Source organism: Dermacentor variabilis, chromosome 9, assembly GCF_050947875.1.
Source record: "Dermacentor variabilis isolate Ectoservices chromosome 9, ASM5094787v1, whole genome shotgun sequence".
In the NCBI taxonomy this organism is placed as follows: Eukaryota; Metazoa; Arthropoda; class Arachnida; order Ixodida; family Ixodidae; genus Dermacentor; species Dermacentor variabilis.
Genome location: NC_134576.1, coordinates 147,538,000 through 147,561,743, shown reverse-complemented (window position 1 = coordinate 147,561,743; position 23,744 = coordinate 147,538,000). Strand labels below are relative to the sequence as shown.

The following is a 23,744-nucleotide window of genomic DNA, read 5'->3' as shown; positions in this document are numbered from 1 at the left end:
GGGATTTTCTACCGCAGCGTGCCTCATAACCTACTGACTGTGCTGTTTCAGGACATTAAAACCCACAATTCTCGAACTCACATTATCCTCAAGCTGACTGCGTGTTATGGCCAAGGGCCACATACATCCTCATGTGCTCAACAGACTCTTAAGCGTCTCAACCATATCTGCTGTCATATTTACACTACTACATCACTATTTAGGACGACAGAAAGCTGAACTAGTTGGTAAGGATTCATTATGCAAAACAGGGGCGAGGCGTGCAGACAGGACACAAGAGTAGAGAAGAGCGTTCGTGTTGTCCACTTCTCTACTCTTGTGTCCTGTCTGCACGCCTCACCCCTGTTTTGCATAATATATCATTGTTGCAGAGATGTTGAGAGAAAAATGGAATGCTGCTTAACCTCTTTCCAGATGCTGACTTTATCTTCAACAAGGCTGAAAAACTCCTCACTCTCGTTGAGGGGCAGGCTATCGAAGACATCACACAGCAGGAGCACGGGCAGGCTGCCCGAGCAGAGGTCGGCTGCGCCCAGATGAAATTCAGCATTCAGAAAAATGTAATGTTTGTTAGTCGGGGTGTGTAAGCACTAAGTTTATTATATGCATTGGACACGTCTACTTCAAAGTGTTTGATCCCAGTGTAATGGGCTAGCACGATTATTGAATCCTGTTCACCACTGAGGGTGGCTTATGCATACGGTCCATCAGCTTATTCAAACACCTATTCAATACCAGCTTGAAAGTGGGCTCACCTTTGCTTTTCATTCACTAACAAGCTGCCTCTGGTCAACAGGCTCCTAAACACCAACGTATGTATTAATGAAATAAAACAGATTGCTTTTTAACACCATTTTTCTTTTTACTTGTTTTTCTACTTGTAAAGTAAAAAAAAATATTCTGTATTTGATACTATCCTTCACACCTGTACTTTTCTCATATGTGTATTGAATATTTCAAGTTTTCAATATTTGAATGGCTTTACCAGTTACCAAAAATTATTTCTGTGTTTTCATTCAGTTGTGAAAGGCATCATTCCTCCAAGGATTTCTGGTGTTCAACCAGGCAAATGCTGCATAAATTGCAAAGTTGGAGATTGTGGGTGCATCGAGTGGAGGAACAGCTTTTCTTTTCATTGTTCATGGGTTATCGATGCTCAAGCATCAAAACTGCTAGCATTTGTGTGTTTGGCAGGGACCCACCACCTGCCGACTCATTCAGCAATTCTCACTCTCTTCACTATTGAAGCAGCACATTGAGACAAAATTCTGCATGTTGCAGAGAGCTTACATTCCCTTGCCAGGGTGATGGAGAGGTCAATCAGGTGATTGGCTGTGTCCTTGTTCAATCCCATACGCTGAAATGAGTTGGAAAGTGGTAGAATCCATTGGTGACAATTTATTTACTTATTTACTTCAACACAAATGGCTGGGAAAGTGATTACACATGGGAAAATCTTAGAAATATACACGAGGTACATAAGAAAATATATACTGTTGGCACAGGCAATATAGAAAATACAAGGATAACATGAAAAATAACATGATACCCTGTATCATGCAAGCGACACCCATGTTTCACTGCCTGAATTCATATACCACTGGTGAGCCTATCACGCAATGAATGAATGAAAAAAAAACAAGGCACCAAAACACTAGACTATGTGAAAAGGTACACTGGCAGCCAGAAAATGCGAAACATATGCTCAGCTTTGAGTAGGTGAAGAACAAAAACAGCTGCATTAATTACTGTAGCACACAATGCCTACATTGCCCAGTGAACCTGTGCCCGATTAACATGGACCACAGCCAGTGAGAGAAGAAAAAGATGCACTTGCCAGGAGGACTGAGAGAATCTTCTTCGAGGCCAAGTCGACAGCCTGCCGCCGATTGTCTCTGCATGAAACAATAAAGGCAGTGTGTCCCCTTGTTCCAAGTGCACTTACAAGACAGAGTGAAAGGTTGTGTTACTGCTAGCCGATCACTAAGTGAAGGGTGCATTCGAACGCAGGCCCTCACATATTGCAAAAGTTGGTGCCAAATGATGACCTTGCCTTACTGCAGCATCACAGATGCCAAAGACACAACTCCTCCTAAGAAGTCCCTAGTGTTACCGGCCACCACCACGTGTACACTTCGAATGTAAGCAAAGGGAGTCCTTACATCCATTCAAAGCAACAACGAAGTAGACCCCGCTTACATTTCTTGTATTGCGATCGATCGTATGCCCTGTATGACATTTTCGATGGCCAACTCGCCCTCCACATAGCGTTTGACGAGTTTCTGAAAAAAAAAAAATGAGGGAGGGGGTATAATTAAGGCAGTGTCTATTCTCCCGGCAGCCGGGAGAATTTCTGAAACGAATTTCTACCAGCACTCACCTCCTATTGGCTATCGGAAGGCTAGGCTAGGTTAGGTTAGGTTAGGGCACACCTGCTGGAAGTTTGTCACGTGAATTCCGAGCGCCAATAGGGGGCGAGTGCTGGGAGAAATTCGTTCCAGAAATTCTCCCGTCTGCCCATAATTTAATTACACACTTCAAACTTTCGGTGCACATCAGCCACATTTTCTACACATATAAATTGTTGCAACACTGATTCTCTCCAGGCAGCAGGGAAGCCTTGTAAGCGTTTCATTCAACGCCTCTAAGCAGGGGCAGTTGATGAAAGCAAAGACAGCGTATGACAGTGTTTAAGTTAAAAGCGTGCTCAGATTTTGTTTTTGCTCACAACAGTACACTGACGGAAAGGTGGCTAATAAAGAAAGGCGGCGGCACGCCGGTAAGAAGGGAAGGTTCGCACCGAGTAAAGCCTTTCGCCTCTGCACGCTGCTAGAGGACATGCATGCGTGCCGATGATCATCTTTCCAACTGTCCGCTTGTTGTTGTTGCCCAGCCAACATGTGGTTCGTACCACCTCTACCCTCGTTCACTCGCGTGCCGCACTCCTTCACCATCTTCGTCTTCATTAAAGCTAAGTTAAGCAAAAGTATAAAATCAGTGCATGTCTTATTTCGTGTAGTCAATGCAAGGTTACATAAGTGAGCTCGTTCTGAGGAGATGAGACAGCTTACGACACACGCAAAATAGTCTGAAATGCGATGCGATTGAAAGCATCACGGAAATCAACGACCGTGCGTTCACTTACTTCAATCTTTCTGATAATGTGCGCGAAAGGACCCGTGTCGGATCCAGAATCATCCATCCTTACTATGTGCGAAAGCTACTATGCATGCATTTATCAAATTTGATTTGTAGGATGGCAGGCTTCTGGTGCAAACACCGTAAATATAGTACTGTTGTAGATTCGCCGGCTCCGCACAAACAACAAACACAGACAGCTACTACAAAAGACGTGAAAAGGCAGACGTCTAAATAAAGCCGGCCAACGCCTCGAGCCAACACTAGCCAACACAAACTTTGCATGAAGCCGAACTCGCCATGAACATCCATTGGAACTATGAGAAGTAATGAGAAGGTATGAGACAATTCCTATTCGACAATATTGGAAAAGCCCGAGCGTATATGGCAATTCACAATATTTAAAATTTAGCAACACGCACTGTATCCTAACCACCTCCTGGCAAAGCTGAAAACTCAAAGCGCTGCATAGTTGCACTAAGTACGAACTAATGGCGTAAATTTTAAAACGATTTAGCAAAGTTTAGTGCAAATTCCAGTGAACAAAAGCCTAGCGCACATTGAGTCTCATCTGCCCGTGTTGTTGTTTATATTGACGTGCTCCTGAGCATGTCAATAAAACAATGCAAAAATGAGTCATGCAGTTGGCTCATTTTCTTGCACTTAAAATATCGTCATTGGTGGCGAGGAGTTACGGAGTCGCCATCTATCGGAAGCGCCTCGCTGGCGTAGTATGAGAGATCACGTGGCACGCTACTCATAGGTTTTGCTGTCAGCGCTCACTGAAAACACCACGCGCGAGCTCTCCCGGACATTTCTGTAAGTACTTTCGAAACGAGAGAAGTTATTTATTGTCTAAATAATAATCTTAGGCAAACTGAAAGCACACAATCGTTTACAGACGCTATCTCTTTACCGAATACGTACCGTGAACGCCACTGCGCGCGGTCGCCGCGATGGAGTCTCCCGAACCGGCTTCTTGCGTGAAAGGTAGGTAAACGCTGAGAGCAAACTATATGAAATCTGTTCTTATAGTGTTTGTATAACTTGTATAGTGTTTGTAAAGAAGCCTCAATGCAGCGATCGCGCAGATTCGCAGCGACCGACTGCGCGTCTGCATGCTTGTCCGCGCACTGTTTCGCTTTCGCCGCGTGCGCGTTTTCGCACCGTGCCATGAGCTTTAGGCCGCAGAATATGAGCATTTGACAGTATACAAGCAACCATTGTTGCGTGGGCGCTATCAGAGCGGTTCAAAAATAATTTCATTGTAGAGACTTCGACGCCTACAGGGACTATGATGTGCCGTCGCGACGATTCAATCTTTTTTTCTTCTAAATTCTTTGACCTTTCAATATTATTACTCGAGTTGTGTCGCACTGTATGTTTATCGGTGTTCTCAGCGCTCAATATCCCGCTGCTCCTTTTTTTGTAATCCAGTGCATTAATTCATAACACAAACATGACCATGTGCCATGCTTTTTTTTAAATGTGCTTCTTACCGCTGCCTTTCCAATCCACTGAACTTGCCAGTATCTGTAGCATCGACAAGTTGATAGACCAAACCGTCATGACATTAGTCGTGCAGCAGACTCGGGCGAGCGTCTCAGTGCGCGTCTTCAGAACATCGCAGACCGGGCACCGTAGCAGAAATCTTCCTCGCGTCTGTGCTTGCTGCATACCCGATCGGTTGTAGCCGATGGCTGTAGCCGGTTTTATGTTTCGCGAGCCAAGCTTCACGCAGCTTCTTGTCTTGCGGCTACGTGTGAATAAGGCTGACACCGGCCTCCTTTACGTGCGTCCGGCCCTGCGGCACCGAGCAGTAGCCTACCATGTTGCGCGCCTTCAACGGCAGCCACTACCTATTGTAGTGCTTTCAAGCGTTGTAAAGGAGACACTCGAATCGGGAAAACTTCGCCACTAAATGAGAACCGCAGCGTACGAGGGAATTCAAACTCGTTTTCAGCTCGCTTCGGCGCTCCCGAAGCAGCCGACGCGGCCACTATGTCCACGTGATCCCTCCTAGCACGTCACGCCGACGGTGGCGCCAGCTTTTCCAGTGGTGGAGCTCGAGGCCAATACACCGTGCTCAAAGCAGGCTCATATGCCCAAGCTGTTTGCTTGGGCGTGTACCTCAGCGTGTGTGCCAAGTTGGTTAATTCATTTGTGTGTGCCAAGGTCCTTTTTAAAAAATTGTAAATTATGGGCTTTTACGTACCGAAACCACGATATGATTATGAAGCACGACGTAGTGGGTGACTTCGAAAATGGACCACCTGGGGTTTTTTAGCGTACACCTAAATGTAAGTACGCGGGTGTTTTCGGATTTCGTCCCCATCGAAATGCGGCCGCCGTGGCCGGGATTCGATACCGCAAGCAACCACGGCGGGTCAAGGTCCTTAAATGATCTCTTGGGTTGGTATTCAGCTGACAGTCCAAAATCTATACGTGCCAAATGGAAGACACTGGCACTTGGGCGGGTTGCAGGCCACGCGTGTCTGCATGCTTTCATTTAATTTCCCTTCATAGCGCAAGGCGCCCGTTCCTGCGGCGAGCGTCGGCTTTTTCCCTCGTAACTGAGCGAACGAACGCCGCGAAGGATATGAAACTACGTGAAAGCGAACGCGGAGCGCAGAGGGAGATGAAAGAGCGATAGCGAAGAGAGCACGAGGAAGAAAGCGGAGGAGGAGGTTATGGCGGAAGTGTGAGCTTTGAGGCGACGATGGGAGATGGCACCAAAGCAGCGCGCGTCGTCTAAGCAAATAGCTGCATGTCTGTCTGCGGCGTCTGCTGTGAATCGTGCCCACGCGTCACCCACGCTCCGCCTCTCGCGAACTCCCGATTAGCTAAACGATTAGCGAAGCAGTCGCGCCACCTATCGCTCCGTTTGCAACGTGCCGCACGAGACAGATTGTCCGCGCCAGCCAATATACCCTGAAATGAAAACACGTATACAGCTGCGCTCAGATTTCGCATTAGGAGGAATTGTAATCGTCGGTGATTTTTCTTTCTTTTCCACACTGGAGTTGTTAGTCACAACTAAGCTATTACTTAAAAGGAATAGGTCCTGACAAATATATATTTACGTTTCGGCTCCTCCACGGGAGTCTTGTTCGCAATAGCGGCAGCGCTTGCGCCCTCTCTATGTGCGGTGACATTTCTCTTTCGTGTTGGTCATTTGCAGAAACCTACTGATACAAGCGTCACACAGCGAACCGCGCGTAGGAAACTTGCCCAATGCCCCGAAAGAACTCCGACCTTTCCAGAAAGTTGACATTTCAGGAAATTGGCGACTGCAGAATCCGATATACTTGATCTGGCAACTGTCGGCAGCTCTTTTGCTTGGTGCTGAGGCCATAATACTATAGAGGCTAGAAGGTTATAACCTTCTAGCCTCTATAATAATACCAACTGTGGTCACGTTTCTATTTTGTGTTTCGTGGAAGACGAACGGTTCCTTGCTGCTGATCGCCTTATTTTCATCGGTCTCAAGGATTTGAGCGACGAAATCGCGGAAATGGTTGCGCTGTGCGTGCCCGGCCTGCACAGCGAGCCGCATCAGAGTGGAGAAACGAAAAGGGAGCGGTAGGGAGGTTAACCAAGGACGTGCCCGGTTGGCTACCCTACACTTGGGGAGGAGAAAGGAGAAGAACAGATACGGAGAGAAAATTAATAGTCAGTCATTCAAAGTCAGTCGCAGAAGAATCTCCACTGTCACAAGCGTTCATATACAATCCAGTGTCCTTCAAGAAACGCAGAAGGGCATTTGTGGCCTTTTGCATGCAAGAACGCATAGATCATGGTCCAAGGATCTTTTCTTCTGAGAGCGCTGTATTATCTAGTATGTTGAGTTTTGCTTGTAAAGTACGTCGTACGTTGAGTGTCAAAGGATGGGCAGTGACACAGAAGGTGCTCTAGAGCCTCATCGCATCCGCTCAAATTGCACGCCGCACTGTTGGCCATTCCTATCACGAACGAATAGGAATCAGATTCCTTTAAGGACAAAGAGTCTGTCAAGCGAGCGGGAGATTAAAGAAAAAATGAAGTGTTTGTGCGTGGCGGGCGTTGCAAGCACCTGTTCGCGGGGTTGCTCCGCTGCTATGTATTTGACTGTTTTGGATCTTCATAGGCAACTCCGCACTGAGGCTCGCGTTGCAGTGTATCAGTATACATACAGCATCTCACAATAAGTAGGCAGTAACGTCTATCGTGCTTTAGGAAGCTATGTGCGGATATTCTGCACTGATTTATATAGTTAAAGTAGTAAACTTGTAATAAAACTGAGATACGTCAATATGACAAGGTAGTGTTGTATTCGCACCGCTGGTACGAGTTGTCGGGAACTCGGCGCTGACGCCCGTTGTTGCACCTGGGTCGCAAGCCCCAAGGGTAGCGTTGGCCTGGCGGCCTGGGGTACAACTGGAAGCATCCGAAGGTCCCGGCAAAGCATGAGTCGACTGGTAACAACAAAACAACTTGTTTATTCTAACATCGCAAAGAGTTGGCGGTCAGGTTGACCGAAGTAGAGAGACGGGAGTGCACTTTACTCAACAGAAGAAATCGGAGCCCTGCCCTTTTGGCGTCCGGGGGCAGCTGTTTTTATACTCTCGCAGTTGAGGGCAAGAAGGAACCCCTCTAAGACGAGCACGTGACTGTACAATGGGATAAGGTGACGCATACTGTCGTGTCGCCGCCGGTCTGGCACAATGGGGAGGAGAAGGTGACTCCTACTGTCGTATCGCCGCCGGTCGGGCACAATGGGGAGAAGGTGACTCCTGCTGTCGTATCGCCGCCGGTCGGGCACAATGGGGAGGAGAAGGTGACTCCTGCTGTCGTATCGCCGCCGGTCGGGCACAATGGCACATACACTCACACACGCACATGAAGACACGTGGCATCGGAACATGCCTGGACGCGCTTGGCGGGGAGGCGTAGCGGCGACGCCGAACGGGCCAAAATGTCTGCCGCTTTGTTGCAGTCGCGCCGGCTAAACCGCGCGTCGTAGGCGAAACGTAACAGTAGCCATCCTTGTTTATTCTCACTTCTTCCTCCCCTCCCCCCACCTTCCCTCTTCTTCTTCTCCCTTACACTCCTTAAGCCTCACCCCTCCTGTTGTGATACGAAACGACGTTGCTTACAGCTGCAACCTCTAATTGTCCACTGTTCTTATACCCAGCAGTCTTGAGTGCGCCTTGCTGCACACCTGTTTTCACCACCTGGAACGGATCAAGAATTTTTACGTCGGTTCCTGGTAGTCCCTTTCGGACAAGAACAAAGTCGTTTAACTTGATATCAGGTATATCAGGTATCAGGTATACCTCTTGTCGAACTGGCGTTTCATCGCTTCGCGATACCTGCTGCGCTCCTCGGTGGTTTTGATTCGTTCAGTTAGCTGAAGTTTGTCGGAAATTCCAAGCTCCTGGTCGGCGGTCAGTTTCGGCACTTCACTATACGCGGCAAAATGGGGGCTACATCCAAGGCTTGCGGTATGTGTCCGGTTATGGTGTGCAACGGCTGCTATAGGCAGCACTTCCATCCTCCTCGGAAATTTGGGTACATGGACATAAACTGCTTTATATCACAGATAACTCTCTCCGCCAATCCATTGGCTTGGGGGTGATACGTAGAGCAGCGCCGCAGCACAACCCCGCGACTATCTGCCCACTGTAACTTCTTGCTCATGAATGCGCGTCCGTTGTCAGAGACTACGACTTTCAAATTCGAAAACATTGCTCGTTCAAGAAGCGCAATAACACTATTTGTATTTTCTTTTCCAGGGCGTGCAGCTACCATTCTTGTGCATTGGTCAATTGCCACTAGAAATGACTGTGTTTGGCGCACACCTTCGCTCTTCTTTTTCAACTCGGCAAAGTCCACATGCACTACTTAGAAAGGTGGGTCTGAGTGACGCGGTAATACGAGCTCGTCCGGCCGTGGCCGGTACTTTGCCTTATTGACCTGGCACAGGTGACATGACCGAACATATTTGTCTATGTCTCTCTTCATATTCTTCCATGTGAACCTTCGTGGAAGTTTATGATAGGTTCGCTAGAAAACATCATGCCCGCCAGAGTCGGGAGTGTCATTTATTTATTTATTTATTTATTTATTTATTTATTTATTTATTTATTTATTTATTTATTTATTTTCTCAAAGATCTCTTGTTGAGACATTACATGAGGGAGTGGGGGGGGGGGGGGGGGTTAGTGACAAGGATAGATACTACAAATTACAAAGGGATGTTTTCGATGAGTCGCTTGAATGCAAGTGGGTCGATGATAGTGGCAACTTCGGTGGGCAGGCCATTCCAGTCTCGTGTTGTGCGCAGAAAAAATGATTGCTGAAAAGTCACGGTATGAGCGTGTGGGGGATATGCGGTGACTAGTGCGGGTAATGCGATGTGCTCTTTTTATGTACGGGTTGTCAAAAGTCAAAGAATGAAAAAAATTATGAAAAAGGTTAAGGCGTGCTATTCTACGGCGTGATGCTAGAGAGGGTAAGTTTATTTGGGCTTTTAGTGCTGAGATGCTTGAATTGTACGAATAAGTTGACAGAATAAATCGTGTCGCGCGGTTCTGAACGGACTCGATGGCGTTAATAAGGTTATTGTGGTGGAGGTCAAAAATAGCATCGGCATACTCCATTGGGCCATACAAAGGTTAGAAAAGCAAGTTGTTTAATAGAGGGAGGAGCGAGAAAAAGGTTACGGCGTAGATAACCTAGAGTACGATTAGCAGAATTTATGATGTGATTAACATGACAGGTCCAAGTTAAGTCTTGCGAGATATACACACCAAGATATTTGAATGAATCAGTTGTTGCAATCTGCGTGTTATTGATGCTATAATTAGGCATGTCGTAATTACGACGACGATGAATAGACATTAACACGGTTTTAGCTACATTTAATGACATGAACCAAGTGTTACACCAGTTTTGTATGCGCGATAGTTTGTTTTGTAACGCCAAATGGTCGGTGGGGTTAGTAACTGCTCGGTAAACCACAAGATCATCTGCGAAGAGTCGGATATGAGAAGAAATATTACAAGGCAGGTCATTGATGTATATTAAGAAAAAGAGGGGACCAAGTACGGTACCTTGAGGTACGCCAGAAAGCACGGGTGTTAAGGATTGGTACATGTGGCACATGCGTGGTACAGTGCTCCACATGTACATGGTAAATGTGGAGCACTTTTGGAACGAGAGTCTCCGGCACCACGAACCTTCCATTCGTAAACTAGTCTTTCGGATCCTTCCCATAGTTTCGTCATGTTTAACACTTCATGTGTAACTTCGACCGCCAGTCTAGATAACGCACCTGCATCCGTCAAGCCGCTGCCTGCGGCCGGTGGATGACCTCAAAATCATACTGCTGCAGTTCGTTTTTTCAGCGCGCCAGCTTTCCTCTTGGCTCCGATTGACTGAGAAGATAGGTCAGAGCCTGATGGTCCGTATACAGTTTGAATTTTCTGCCGTTTATGTACGATCTAAGGTATCGCACTGCCATGAGGACGGCAAGGGTCTCCTACTCCGTCGTAGAGTAGTTGAGCTGAGAAGTGTTAAAGGTGTAGGAATAGTACCCTACGACATGAAGTTGTCGATTTAGTGGAGAAATGCAGTCCCGCTGATACAGCACTGCCCCTGTACCATAATGTGATGCGTCTGTGTTGATTTCGAACGGCAGGCTGAAGTCAGGTAGAGTTAGTACTGGGTCAGACGAGATGCGGCGCACTAGTTCTTGATAGGCTACTTAACAATCATCGGACCAAATAAAAAGAACATCCTTTTTTGTCAACTCGGTCAGGCACTTTGTCATCTTTGCAAAATCCTTGATGAAAGCCCTAATGTGGCCTGCTAGTCCAAGGAAAACTCGCAGCGCAATGAAGATTGTACAGACTCGTCCTTGGTACTTTTGGTAGCACCGTCGAACACTCTACCGAGAAAAAGAACCTTGGGCTGAAAGAAATCACTCTTTTTTTCATGTATCTTCAGATCGGCATTGCTGAGTGCTTGTAAGACCTTCGCCAGGTGTTCGGTGTGCTCCTGCTCGGACTAGAATACACAATGATGTCATCAATGTAAACATTGCAAAAAAAAATTCGATATGTGGCTTTAGAACATTGTTCATCATCTTCTGAAACCATGCGGGTGAGTTCTTCTAGCCAAAAGGTAGCCTGTTATATTCGTATATGTCAAATGGTGTCACGACGTGGCGGAAAACTTTTTAGTTTTCTCTGACAGTGGCACTTGCCGGAAGCCTTTGCACAGGTCCAGGCGAGAGAAGATCTTGCAGCCCCTGATTTCATTGATGATTTCGTCGACAAGTGGCATTGGAAAGGGAAATAAGTCAGTCTGTTTGTTGACCTGCCTGTAATCAGTACAGGGACGAAATGTGTCATCTCCTTTAGGAGCAATAGTAATCGGAGAAGCGAAGGCAGAGGTTGATGGGCGGATTACACCGGCGTCGAGCATCTTCTGTATTTCTTCCATCGACCAGTGTTTCTTCTCTCGCGACATATTGCAAGCCTTGCGTTTCACTACGGTCTTGTCGCGAAGTTCAAATGGTACTTGAAACTTTGATGTGACCTTCGGATAGCCCCCGACGCATATTAGCTCTGGATACAGCTTGATAACGTCCGCCGCTGTAGTGGGCTTCCGTTGATGTTCTGCAAGTGAAACTGAATACATTCGGCGGTCATCTCGAGTAGTGACTTCCCCATCCCAGTAGAGGTTAAGTCGTAGCTGTTGCATGGCTGGGCGAGACAAGAGCAGCTGATATTTTACTCCGTCGAGTACGAGAGCCTTAGTTAAGGTGCTTTCTCCTTTATACGTGATCAACACTTCTGCTCACTCATTATACGTCTGTTTCTTGCCATCGTAGCCATACACTGCCAGAGGATAATCTTCCACGATGCTTAGGTCCGGAATTTCGCTCTTGTTTACAACTGTTATCGAAGCTCCACTATCTACTAAGGCCTCAATTGACGTCCCGCCTATTTGCTTGCACGGAAATGTATATACACAAGCTTGGCACGATCGGTAAGAAAGATGGTCTTTTTAATTGAGAGAGGGTGACCTCCCGATATCAACTTGGTTCCGTTTTTACACCGCAGTGTTTGGTCTTCATTGGATGAAGTACTAGCCGTTAGAAGCACTCTCTTGATGCTGCAAAGTGCATAAATATTTCGTATATTTAAGCAAGTCATCAACAGTATGTGGAGTTCGTAATTGTACCTCGCGCTGCGTGCTCTTCGGCAATCCTAATATAATCAGACGTACGAGCGACGAGTCCGATGGAGTCAGCAATATGTAGCAGCCTTCTCAAAAAAGTATTCTACCGGAGTGCCGGAATTATATTTGAAGGCTATAGCGCTGTCCCAGCTCTGGAGCTTATTATCGGACAAAGACATCAAAAAACTGTCTCTCCACTCAGCCCACGGCCGGTGCGCTCTTTGGGTCATTCTCAAGTCATGCCAGGTTTTTGATATGCCTCCTAGGTACAAGCGCATATTCATAACCTTGTCAAGGTCATGTCGCCAACCATTTTGGCCGCACGCGTACAAAGCCAAGCTTGCGCGTTTGGTGAAGAATGTTCTGCGCTATTCGGCCTTGTTCAGTCATGCTGGTCGTGCACGCGGTTACGTTGTACCGCCGATAGCAAAAAGGTCGTTCGTGAGCGTTTTGAGCGAGGGATCGGCGCTCACCCGCGACAGCGAGCCATCCTCCGTGGGAAAGGCTTGCCACGCTCGTGTGTCTGTCGCCGTCCGCGCAGATTTCCATAACGTCCAAGCAAACGGACCTTGGTGAAACGAAGCGGATGAGGGGCACATGTTCGAAGCCTGTCCTTGACTACGCCAAATTTGTAATAAAATTGAGATACGTCAATATGACAAGGCAGTTGTTGTTGTTGTTGTAGCCTGTGATGCGTGTGGCTCCTACCCAGGATGGGGGATTGGACAAGGTAGCCATCCTTGTTTATTCTCACTTCTTCTTCCTCTCCTCCCGCCACCTTTCCTCTTCTTCTTCTCCCTTCCAAATTTAGCGCGATAAAGACACGGAAACAACTAACCAGCTAAAAACTGGTTAGTGTGTCTTGGTATAAAAGCAAACGAAAGCTGGACCGTTTGCGAGTCGGGGTCGCCTGCGTCCGATGACTTGCGTAAGCGCCCGCAGTTCGCAGTGTTCGAGGTAGTAGCGCCCGGGCTTGTGAACACAGCAGAGACCTGCCGCCCGTAGAAATTGTCAAACCCGGTGAGATGTGAAGAGTGAATAACAACCAATCGGACCAAGTGGTGTTTCTAGCTGGAAGAAACTTGGTCCGATTGTTTAATTCTTATTCACTTTTCACGTTCCATCGAGAATTTCAACGGGCGGGTTTTCAAAATTTAGCGGGCGTTTACTCTTGGCAAAGTCAGTTGTATTAGTGTACTAGTGTATTATTAGTGTATTAGTGTAGTAGTGTTGTATCATCATGTATGACGTGATGGTCGAAATAAACTTACTTACTTACTTACTAAATGCATGACTTGGAAATGAATGGAACCAGTTGTAATGGAATTTAAGGGTATGTACAGCGTGTCGGGAAGCGAACTAGCGGCGCTGTGTGAAAACTATGAATGAACAAAAAGCAAATGAAGCTTAAGCGCACATCACTATAATTTATCAAAACGCCTGCCTGAACAAAGTACCCTACGCGATTTGGAACAACGGCAACGTACTATTTAAAATAAACAAAAAATGAAAGCAACGGCCTGACTACCTACCGCTAATATTTCCGGCAGTGTGCGCTACGTCACGCCTCGTGTTCACATTTTGTGGAAACGGCGCATGTCAAGTGCGATGCGGAACTTTAGCGTTTATGACGTAACTGTAATATTATAGTGCAAATAATTACTCAACACTCGTATTCCCCCATTCTCATGCTTTGTACGAGATACCTGCAGTGCCCTCGGTGAACTAGACCAGTCTCGTTTATATTTCGTTGAGCTATAGCGTATAGTTACGGGCGTTTTGGGTAGACAAAGTTTGTGGGCCTTTGTAGTCGATCGCTTAATTATGGAAGCGCTCGTGTGTTTTATGAATGGCGTAGAATTTAGCTCGCTATCCCGGAAAAAAACTATGGCAGGTACCGATGAAATTTCGTGAACATGGGGAAAACATTATGGGTTTAAAATTATGTGCATGCGAAGTTAAATGTGTGGGTGAAGCGTATATACGGCCTTTTGAACGGGCGAAGCTCTCCGTGGGCGGCGCGGAAGGTCTCGAAACCGGCGTTTCAAACCATCGATAGCGGGCTAACGATGGTTTGAAACGCCGGTTTGTAGACCTTCCGCGCCGCCCACGGACACTCTGCGCCATGGGACGGGTAGGAGGAGAACCGAAATTTGTTTTCTAAACAGTTCGCTTTTTTCCGCAAGGTGTTGAAATTTTTTAATGCACTCCGAAGTTTCGCGACCGTCAAAGCAGCGGGGAGCGGCGAGCGCGCTTCGTAAGATGTCGCGCAGCGGCTGATTCGGCGGAGTGTATTGCTTGCGCCTGTCGAATGAAATCTTGATTTTGGCCATTCCTATCTCTTTTATGACATACAGCTCGTTAGTAAAGCCTTTATGCGTGAAAAGTGCACTCATTCTGCTTTTTGTTTATGTATTACACAAAATATTCAGTGCAGTACTTCCTTCAGAAAGAGATATCTGGTGTAACCTGCAAAAAACATATTTTGCCTATTAATGCAACATCTCGAAATAGGCAACTTCGCTGCTGGTATAGTCGGACTCTGACCTTCAAAGTCCCACAAGTGTGCTGTCTTTCTTTTCGGAAGTTATCATTGTTTTTTGCATCAGATGGTCGCATGCTGGCGGACCTAGTCCAAGATTTTTCAGCGTACGTTCCCTCACAGGCAAGAACGTGTGCGTGCTGTGGCCTCAAGAGCCGTCTCGGGGATTATACAGCGCGGTGGCTGCGAATCCCGTTGGCAAGCGTCGTTATCGGCATGGCCAGCCCTGCCACTGCGCGAGTGGGCGTGCCTCACGCTTCGAATTCAAGGCCGCATCTCTGCAACGTGCTTGCGCATTGCTTCAACAAAACGGACCTGGCAGAGAAGTTCCGTAATGATGAAAACAAGCGCCAGTAATGCGTTTCAAAATTACATGCAGGTGTTCATAAACATTTTATTTAACATGGCACATTAAAAGCAAATTTCTGGTGAAACATGAGAAACTTTTTTTTCGCCATGCTTGCCAAGAACAGAGCTACCAGAAACTTTTTGTTGCGTCTGGAGATAATAAATGTGGCCCTCCAGACGTTCGGTATCTGCACTGAAATTTTTATTAATAAACACTTTTAATGCATATATAACATATCTGGCTTTGTTATTTGTTTTTTTTTTGTTATTTGTTATTTGTAACCGCAGACGGTCTGACATTTCGCTCTCTCTCTCTCTCTCTCTCTCTCTCTGTGTGTGTGTGTGTGTGTGTGTGTGTGTGTGTGCGCGTGCGTGCGTGCGTGTGTGTGTGTGCGTGCGCGTGCGCGTGTGTGTGTGTGTGTGTGCGTGTGTGTGTGTGTGTGTGTGTGTGTGTGTGTGTGCGCGCATCATCATCATCAGCAGCAGCAACAGCTGCCTATTTATGTCCACTGCAGGACGAAGGCCTCTCCCTGCGATCTCCAATTACCCCTGTCCTGCGCCAACCGATTCCAAATAGCACCCGCAAATTTCCTAATTTCGTCACTCCATCTAGTCTTCTGCCGTCCCCTACTGCGCTTCCCTTTTCTTGGTACGATAGCAGTAGCTACGATAGCCGTAGCGTGATAATTTCAGCTCAGTAGCTAATCAGGCTCATCAGAATCAGGCCTGAATAATCTCAGTAGCTACGATAGCAGTAGCGTGATGATTTCGAACACTTGTTCACAATTTTTTGATGCTGTATTTGATCAACATGCATTTACCATCGCACATAAACTTGGCGCATTGTTCCCCTTATGTTCGAACAATTTTATCTCAGTTGTTATTGTAATTATGCAATCGCAGCAGTCTAAGTCTTACACCGCTCGTAAAACCGACTAGTAAGGGTATGGACCACTTGCATGCCTATTCTACTTGAAAATGCGCATTTAACCCACCCATTTGGAGCATTGCCGACACCTTATCCATACCATGCCCCTAATTTCCCCTAGAAATAAACAAGATGCCTTGTTTAGCTCACCGAGAACACCGGAGAAACAAACTGCGAATCTCGTAATATCCCCTTCAGTCACAGCATAACATTTGCGAACGCAACTTATTTTTGCCTTTACTGTGTAGTGGTTACAAGGAATAGACAGTGAACATTAGGCTTTGAGTAAATTGAACATTCTGCTCTCTTAAGGTACAGCCATTCCACTTCTCAGTGAAATGCATCGCTTCAAACGATCGCTTTCGCGAAGGCGTCGCTCTCTCTGACGTCCCTTCAAAGAGGGCCTTCGTGAAAGCGAAGTGGGCGGTTTCGGTGGTGAAGGTTATTTCTTCCTTTGTAATGCTGGGGCCCGATGATTAACCTTTGCAAGTAACTTGAGCGCGTGATTCAATATATTTATTGAAGAAACGTAGCACGACTCACTGTACAATTAATGAATACTAGTTACTATGTATTTAAGATGGGTCACCATAAAATTCAGAGGCATTCTCCCGCCTTGGCTTGCCTTTTATATGGAGATTGATAGAAATAGCTCATCGTGGAAAATATTTGCTTCTGTATGCATTTCGTTTTTATTCGTACTTGAGAATGTCGCACTATGAGTTTTACGCATTTTTCCCAATATATCTTTCTTTTTCGCTGTGCATTTTACTAACTCCTCCATTCTGTAAATAAACACTACCCCTTACAATTCAAGCTGGATTAAGTGTATTTTTTAAATTTTTAGCATGCTTACTAGAGAGTGACGCCATCGGGCGACATGGTGTCAGCCCTTCTCTTGACATAAAACAAAGTTCTGTGTCGCTCAGGGAATTTGGCAAAGGCACTCAGGGAAAACCTGTAAAACTCAGGGAATTTGGAAATTTCAATTTGTGTCACTTTTTCCCCCCTTCCTGAATAACCAAAAATAGGCCGCGGTTGTCTTCGTTTTATAGCATCCGAGAAAAAAGAAAAGAAAAACCGACGCTGGGGGTGCGTCGGACGTCACCTCCTAAAAAACCCGACACTGAGAGGGTTTATCACTGAAACGTTGTTAATAAGCCAATTCTACACTTACGTAATGTTCGCCTCTGCCGGGGGGGGCAAGCAACTTGAAGGGCTGTCTACGACAGGTATATAATAATAATAATAATAATAATAATAATAATAATAATAATAATAATAATAATAATAATAATAATAATAATAATAATAATAATATCTTTATTGCCATAACACATATACAGCATTATAATCAGGCCTGTCTAAGCCTACAAGGGCTTGTGGGACATGGCCCTGCAGAATTGGCAAGGCAATACATTGAAATAGGAAAACAATCACATATCAAAGAAAATAATGACGCTGTTACGTAAAGCGCGCGACATTAGATTTGGCTGCGCAAATTTATTTCAGTAGTACATAGAGTTCAAGCTTACATAAAACGATCAAAACATACAACACAAAATGCAAGAATTCAAATCTTTGAAACAATGTCCTCATAAATGTTACCTGAGATGAGAAGACAAAGCAATGTGAATATGCAACATGTTTAGCCTACAGAGCACGTATCATCTTTTTCAGTGATATTTTCGAAGTTGCTGTGAAAATGCCCTCTGGCAGGTTGTTAAACAGATTAGGAACGTACACACGTCGCCGGGCCTCACCGTATCTCGTTGCGGAACGAGGCACAGTGAAACGCAAGCCCGAACGGAGCATGCGCACAGGTTTATGCTCAACTTTGAAATCTGAGTTCCAAAAATGACGTAATACCACTGTTTCAACAAACAATGAGCGGAACGAAGGAAAACCTACGGCGGTAAATATGTTTCGAGAAGAAAGCAGAGGCGAATTATACGCTACACTCTGGAGCATGTTTTTTAAAAGAGCGTCCACCCGGCTCTCCCAACGCGCAGAACAGAAGGCGAAAATTGTGATGCCATACCTTAATATTCCGTACGCAAGAGCGTTCACAATTGTTTTTTTTTTTACTGAAAAAGGAACTATACCTTTACAGTGATAGAGTACCCAGGCAACGCTTCGGAGTTTACTGCATAAATACGCTAAATGTGATTCCCACGACAGGTGTGAGTCAAAAAATACGCCCATGTATTTTATAGACTGCACATATTCCACTGGAGTACAGCTACAATGCGAACATGACTTATTATGCAAAAAAATATGTTCATCTATCAACGTCATCTTTAAGGGATTTCTGAAGCAAATCAACTTTGTTTTTGAATTGTTGATTACAAGAAAATTTTTAGAAAACCAATCAATTAGGTTATAGACATGTTTTTGTAACATATTGATTACTGATTTGTAGCATAACTGCTTTGCTAGCAGAACGGTGTCATCGGCGTATTGAAAAATTGCGCATTTTGAAACAGTGGACGCAAGGTCATTCATGAAAATATTAAAGAGTAGCGGGGCTATGATGGACCCTTGAGGGACTCCAGCTTTAATAGGCAAAAATAGAGCTAGAGTGATTGCCTAATACTACTGTTTGCGATCTGTTCTATAGATAATTTTTCAGGATGTCATGAAATGGCCCCCGGAAGCCCAATAAATGTAATTTTTTCAACAAAATGTCGTGGTTAACTGTTTCAAAGGCTTTACTAATATCTAGGAATAATGCAATGCTAAACAAATTTTGGTCGAAAGCGGAAAAATTTCATCCGGAAAGGATTCTAAAAGTAAAGTAGTACCTTTACCAGAAACAAAACCAAACTGATGAGGGGACATTATCGAGAACTTATTAATGAATGAAAGCATTATTTCCAAAAGAAACTTTTCTAACACTTGGGACAGTATAGGCAAAATGGATATGGGTCTATAGTTTTCAATTACATCCTTTTTTCCTCCTTTGTGAAGTGGCTTGACTAAAGCAGTTTTGAGTCTTTCAGGGATAGAATAATCGTCCAGAAACCCGTTAAGCATAAAAAGAGGAATGCCCGACAGGGTTTCAAAGTTTCTTTGGAGCATGCGCGCTGAAAGACCATCAAGACCGGGTGGTTTGTTCTGTCTGAAGCTGAAAATAATCGTACGTAAAGTTCCGACAACTTCGGCAGGAAGGCTGAGGCAGATATAGATTTTTGAAGCGTGCAGTCCAGAGCATGCCCTTGACTAGCTCCGTCAGACGAACGAGCAAAATGACGGTTAAATAAATTAGCCGTTGTTGCGGGGTCGTTCGAAAAGGAATGAATGGCAGATCTCGAGTCTGCTTTTCCTCGAAGGCGATTTATTAAAGACCAAGTCTTTGCTGGGTTTTTCAAGGCTAGATGAAATTGATGTAAAACATACAGCCGTTTTGCTGATCTAATGAGGGCAACTACCCTGTTTCTAGCTGCTGTGTACTCAGTGCGAAGTGTTACATTTTGGGGGGAACGTTTCGAACGTTTCCACAAGACATCTCTTTCCGCTATAGCACGAATTACGTTAGCATTTATCCAGTTATGGTTTTTTTCGGCGTTTCCTTGTTACAGTTTTTTTTGCCAAATTTTCAAATGTTTGTATTTGTTCACAAAAGCAGTCGTAGACATGTGCAGCCTTTCTGTTCATTAATGTAGACCAATCAAATGCCCTAATTAGGTCATCGAGCTTACGCTGGTCTATTATAGAAATCTGAACGCGGCTAGGCGAGTCCTCTGCGCAAGCGCGTGTTGTTAATGGGGTTGACGACACAAAGTGACAAGCCACAATATAATGATCTGCCAAACGCTGTTTTATGACACATGAATCTAAATAATTTGAAGTACGAACCAAAATATGATCTATGCATGAACTGACTACATGCCCATTTACGAGGTCTTCTCTGGTTGAAATGTTTATCGTATTTTCAATCCCATGGGAAGCTAAAAGGGATAAGTAGTCGGATACCGCACCCTTTGTGTGACAAAGAGCGTTTATGTTGAAGTCTCCAACTAGGCATATTTCATCCACCGGGTTGAATCGTTGTAAGAAGGCTTCCAATTCTATTAAAAAGCGACTGACACTATTTGATGGTGGACGATAAAACGCGAATACAGATAGCAGGAACCGCCCCTGAGCCACTTTGATAGCAAGACATTCCGCAAAAGTGAATGAAACATCGATGTGTGACACGTCATACACGTTTTTGACGAAAATAGCAATCTCGCCGATGTGATCATGCCACAAAGTGCGGTTTCCTAACCGTGTAGAACAAACGTATCCAGGCCTGTATCTGCGACGTTAATTTCTGTTATAACAAACAAATCCACAAAACTAAGTGTTGAAGTGACATTTTAAATTCGTCCCAGTATTTCCGTAAGCTTCTAATGTTAAGATTAATAATTATGAAGTCACATAATAATAATAATAATAATAATAATAATAATAATAATAATAATAATAATAATAATAATAATAATAATAATAATAATAATAATAATAATTAGCACAGGATATATAGTTGTTGAAACGAAAAGAAGGACGCTTAGCCACCCTAAGGTGGAGGCCACTGCTAATTATATTTGCATACATAAAACAGTAAGAAAGAAAGATTTGAAGCGGAATCAAATAGAGGAAAACAATGTACATGCGACTTGCACAGAGCGGCTAACCTCGGAGACGCCATTTGACGAAGCGCCGGGTGATTTGCCCCGCAAATGAGGCCCGAAACCTCTGTCTTAGTTTTAACTTTCCATACACAATTAACTGTGTTCCTCTGCTTTTTGCGATACATTTAATTCATCGCGTCTTTATTTTTTTCCTTTCTTGCATTTTTGCGCCGATGTCTTATTTTTTGTTATAGAAGTATGGGTATGTTATGGAAGTATTGTTAACAATTTAGTCATAGCAGCTGGGGTCCTTCTATATATTAAAAGCAAGGGAGGACCCTGGTCATAGCCACACGTTATAATTGGTCATGTGTGTGTCTTAACATTTAATAGGATTTTATAGTTACACGAGTTTCATGTAACCGTTAATTAATTTTTAATTGTTAATTATTGTCATCATATGTACGCTGTACGAGGTCCCAATTACGTTTTTAACTACGAGCCCCTTTCTGCATACTATACATCTTTCGTAATTTCTACTTTAATACTGACAATAATAAACTTATTTTTATTCAACAGACAATGAACGCGTGTTTATGATTTATTAAGATTACGGCACTTTGGCCTAATTGGGAATATACGGCTGCCGGTCAGACCATCTGGGACTTCTCTGCAGGCACCAATTCAGAAGTGACACAGAGTTGCACCATGCTATTCGCTCTCCACGGCCACGTGACGCTTCACGCCTTATCTGTCTTTCGCAACTTGGCCGGACAGAAATAAATAACGCTTTTTCGATTGTCGTCTGCTGCACCAAGCGCGCGCTTATCGTGCTGGGAATCGTCGTCGTCTGCTCGCGCGTCTTGTGGCGCGCCATCACGTGTCGTGTGCAGTTCCGATAAAAATGCGAGCCGCCGTCTACCGCATTGTCCAGCGTAACATAGGCGCCCCCGTGAATACAACAGGTTCGAGCGGTCACTGCGCTCGAATTCGATGCAGCGCAGTCACCGACGGTCGCGTTTCAGCTTCCGCGGTATTCCGTGATCAGAAAAGTCGCTTCTACCATCCAGTCCCTACGGTATAGCACCGCCGCAAGTTTGTAACGTACGTCACGCCCTTGCACGTTGACCATGATTAATTAATTAAATTATGGGGAGTTATATGTGCCGAAACCGCGGTCTGGTTATGAGGCACGCCTTAGGGGGGATTCCGATCAATTTTGACCCCCTTGGACCCTTTGACAATCGGTTAAATCCAAGTACACGCTCAGCGTTCTTGCATCCCGCTCCCTTCGAAATGCGGCCGCGGAATCGACCTCGAGTTGAGCAGCGCAACGCCGTGGCCGTGTGCGACAGCCGAGCGACATCCCGCGGCGGGTGCTGCAGCTTGTGTGCGAGACGTGCCGCGGCGGCGTCAGTGCGCGAGCGTCGACAGAACCTTATTGAGGAATACGATTGGCGTGGGAGGAGCGAAGGGCTTATTACGTCGTGGCAGTAGTTGCAATGGTTGTTTATTTATATCAATAGATATAGACAAATAAAGGAAGAGAAGCGAACTGATTCCCAACCGCACTGCAACTGTTTAACGCAGACGGCTGACGCCTGAACGGCGGGGGGATCGAGAGAGGATAACGGAGAGCAAAAAGGGGGAGACTATTTACTTATGCACAGCAGAGGTCGGAATCTCTCGCTCACAGGAGTAGACTGTATGCGCGAGTGTACGGTATTAGCCGCGCAGCGCTTTCACTTTATACCTCCCTGTCACCTCGGAGCGTGCGGAGGAGGTGCGCGTACGGTCTCGACGTGTCCGTTGAACCTCGTGCGGACACACCGGGCTGTGTGCTCCTGTGGGAACGGGTTTGCCCACATTCATTGACCTTGTCTCATGAGAACTGGGGACCAGAGACGAAACAGGGGCTGTGTACACCGCTGCGATCGCGGGCACGCTAACGCCCTCCTCCATGCGACTTCCCTGATGGCACGCCGCTTGTCCACCTCCCCCCCCCCCCCCCCCCGGAATAACACTGGTGATGTCATTTTGTACAACTGATCACTAAAACAAATAAGAAATTGCGGCAGCAGCAAGCGAATGTACCTTCGTATACATTTGTCGCTTCGGCACGAACGCAACGTCGAAAGTACAGTGCATACGAAGCTACCGGCACTATACGCGCACTCTGCAAACATCGCACATCGCTTTGAAGATGAGGCCCGAACAGGCGCGCATTTTGACCACGTCGCAGATCGCTTTCAAGACACGAGCGTCGGCAAGGCGTCCCTATACGGCGTCAGCCAATGGCGTCTACTACGGCGTCCGCAATTCGCGTGGCCAACGCCGTGTAAAAAACTTTTATTGTCCGTAAAGGGTGACACAGGAGCTCCGGTACCGCTCGTAGGCGTCCAGGGAGCCCGATGTCACCCTGAGGGGCGGGTGTTAGCAGACGAAGCGGTTTGCCGCTTCGGCTGCCAGACGGACAATGTTTTCAGCGACGTAGTAATTGCGTGCAATTTTTTCTGACTGGCAAACAAACCTCACGAAATATAAAAGTAAGAAACAAAGAAAGGACTACGCTCTTACTCGCATTCATAAAGAGCGCCCTCAAATAAGCTGAGTGAAAGCAACTTCATTGCCTGTCGCAAAGCCGAAAAGACAGCGCATCACCTTGATATTGGTACGGGAGGAGCACCAACAGCAGGTTTCGCGGCTTTGCAGTTATTCCTTCCTCTCTACGCCACACTTGTTATCCGTCACTTATTATAACACTGATAACAAAAGCCCCTTGATAACGCGGCCGTAGCGCCGCTCTGACCACGCACGAAAGGCGAAAAGCAATGCAACGGGCAGAGCATATATGTTTCAATGCTTTGCTCGCACCGCGTCGACAGAGTGCGCACGCAGCTATATTTCGCGCCAGAAGCTTGCTTCGGACCAAAGCCAAATTAAA

At 45.7% G+C, this 23,744-nt stretch overlaps 2 protein-coding genes across 5 annotated transcripts in view; one reads left to right on the top strand and one right to left on the bottom strand.

The window, feature by feature from the left end:
* Nucleotides 1-3,357, bottom strand: part of Hpr1 (THO complex 1-like protein Hpr1) — a 54,240-nt gene extending 50,883 nt beyond the window's left edge. The window contains exons 1-5 of one of the 3 annotated variants that reach the window (XM_075669922.1): nucleotides 3,146-3,357; nucleotides 2,163-2,282; nucleotides 1,838-1,895; nucleotides 1,291-1,357; nucleotides 405-526 (exon numbers count right to left, since the gene is read on the bottom strand). In XM_075669922.1, coding sequence (XP_075526037.1) covers nucleotides 405-526; nucleotides 1,291-1,357; nucleotides 1,838-1,895; nucleotides 2,163-2,282; nucleotides 3,146-3,198 — 420 coding nt within the window. In that variant the 5' untranslated portion in view covers nucleotides 3,199-3,357. Of the gene's footprint in view, nucleotides 1-404; nucleotides 527-1,290; nucleotides 1,358-1,837; nucleotides 1,896-2,162; nucleotides 2,283-2,800; nucleotides 2,918-3,145 lie in introns of those variants that run through there. The other 2 variants (XM_075669924.1, XM_075669923.1) reach the window with 2 other exon arrangements.
* Nucleotides 3,358-3,424: 67 nt separating this feature from the next.
* The window catches only part of AcCoAS (acetyl coenzyme A synthase), a 94,532-nt gene continuing 74,212 nt past the window's right edge, over nucleotides 3,425-23,744 (top strand). The window contains exons 1-2 of one of the 2 annotated variants that reach the window (XM_075669929.1): nucleotides 3,425-3,475; nucleotides 8,913-9,029. In XM_075669929.1, the coding sequence (XP_075526044.1) occupies nucleotides 9,013-9,029 (17 nt within the window). In that variant the 5' untranslated portion in view covers nucleotides 3,425-3,475; nucleotides 8,913-9,012. Of the gene's footprint in view, nucleotides 3,476-4,043; nucleotides 4,129-8,912; nucleotides 9,030-23,744 lie in introns of those variants that run through there. The other variant, XM_075669928.1, reaches the window with a different exon arrangement.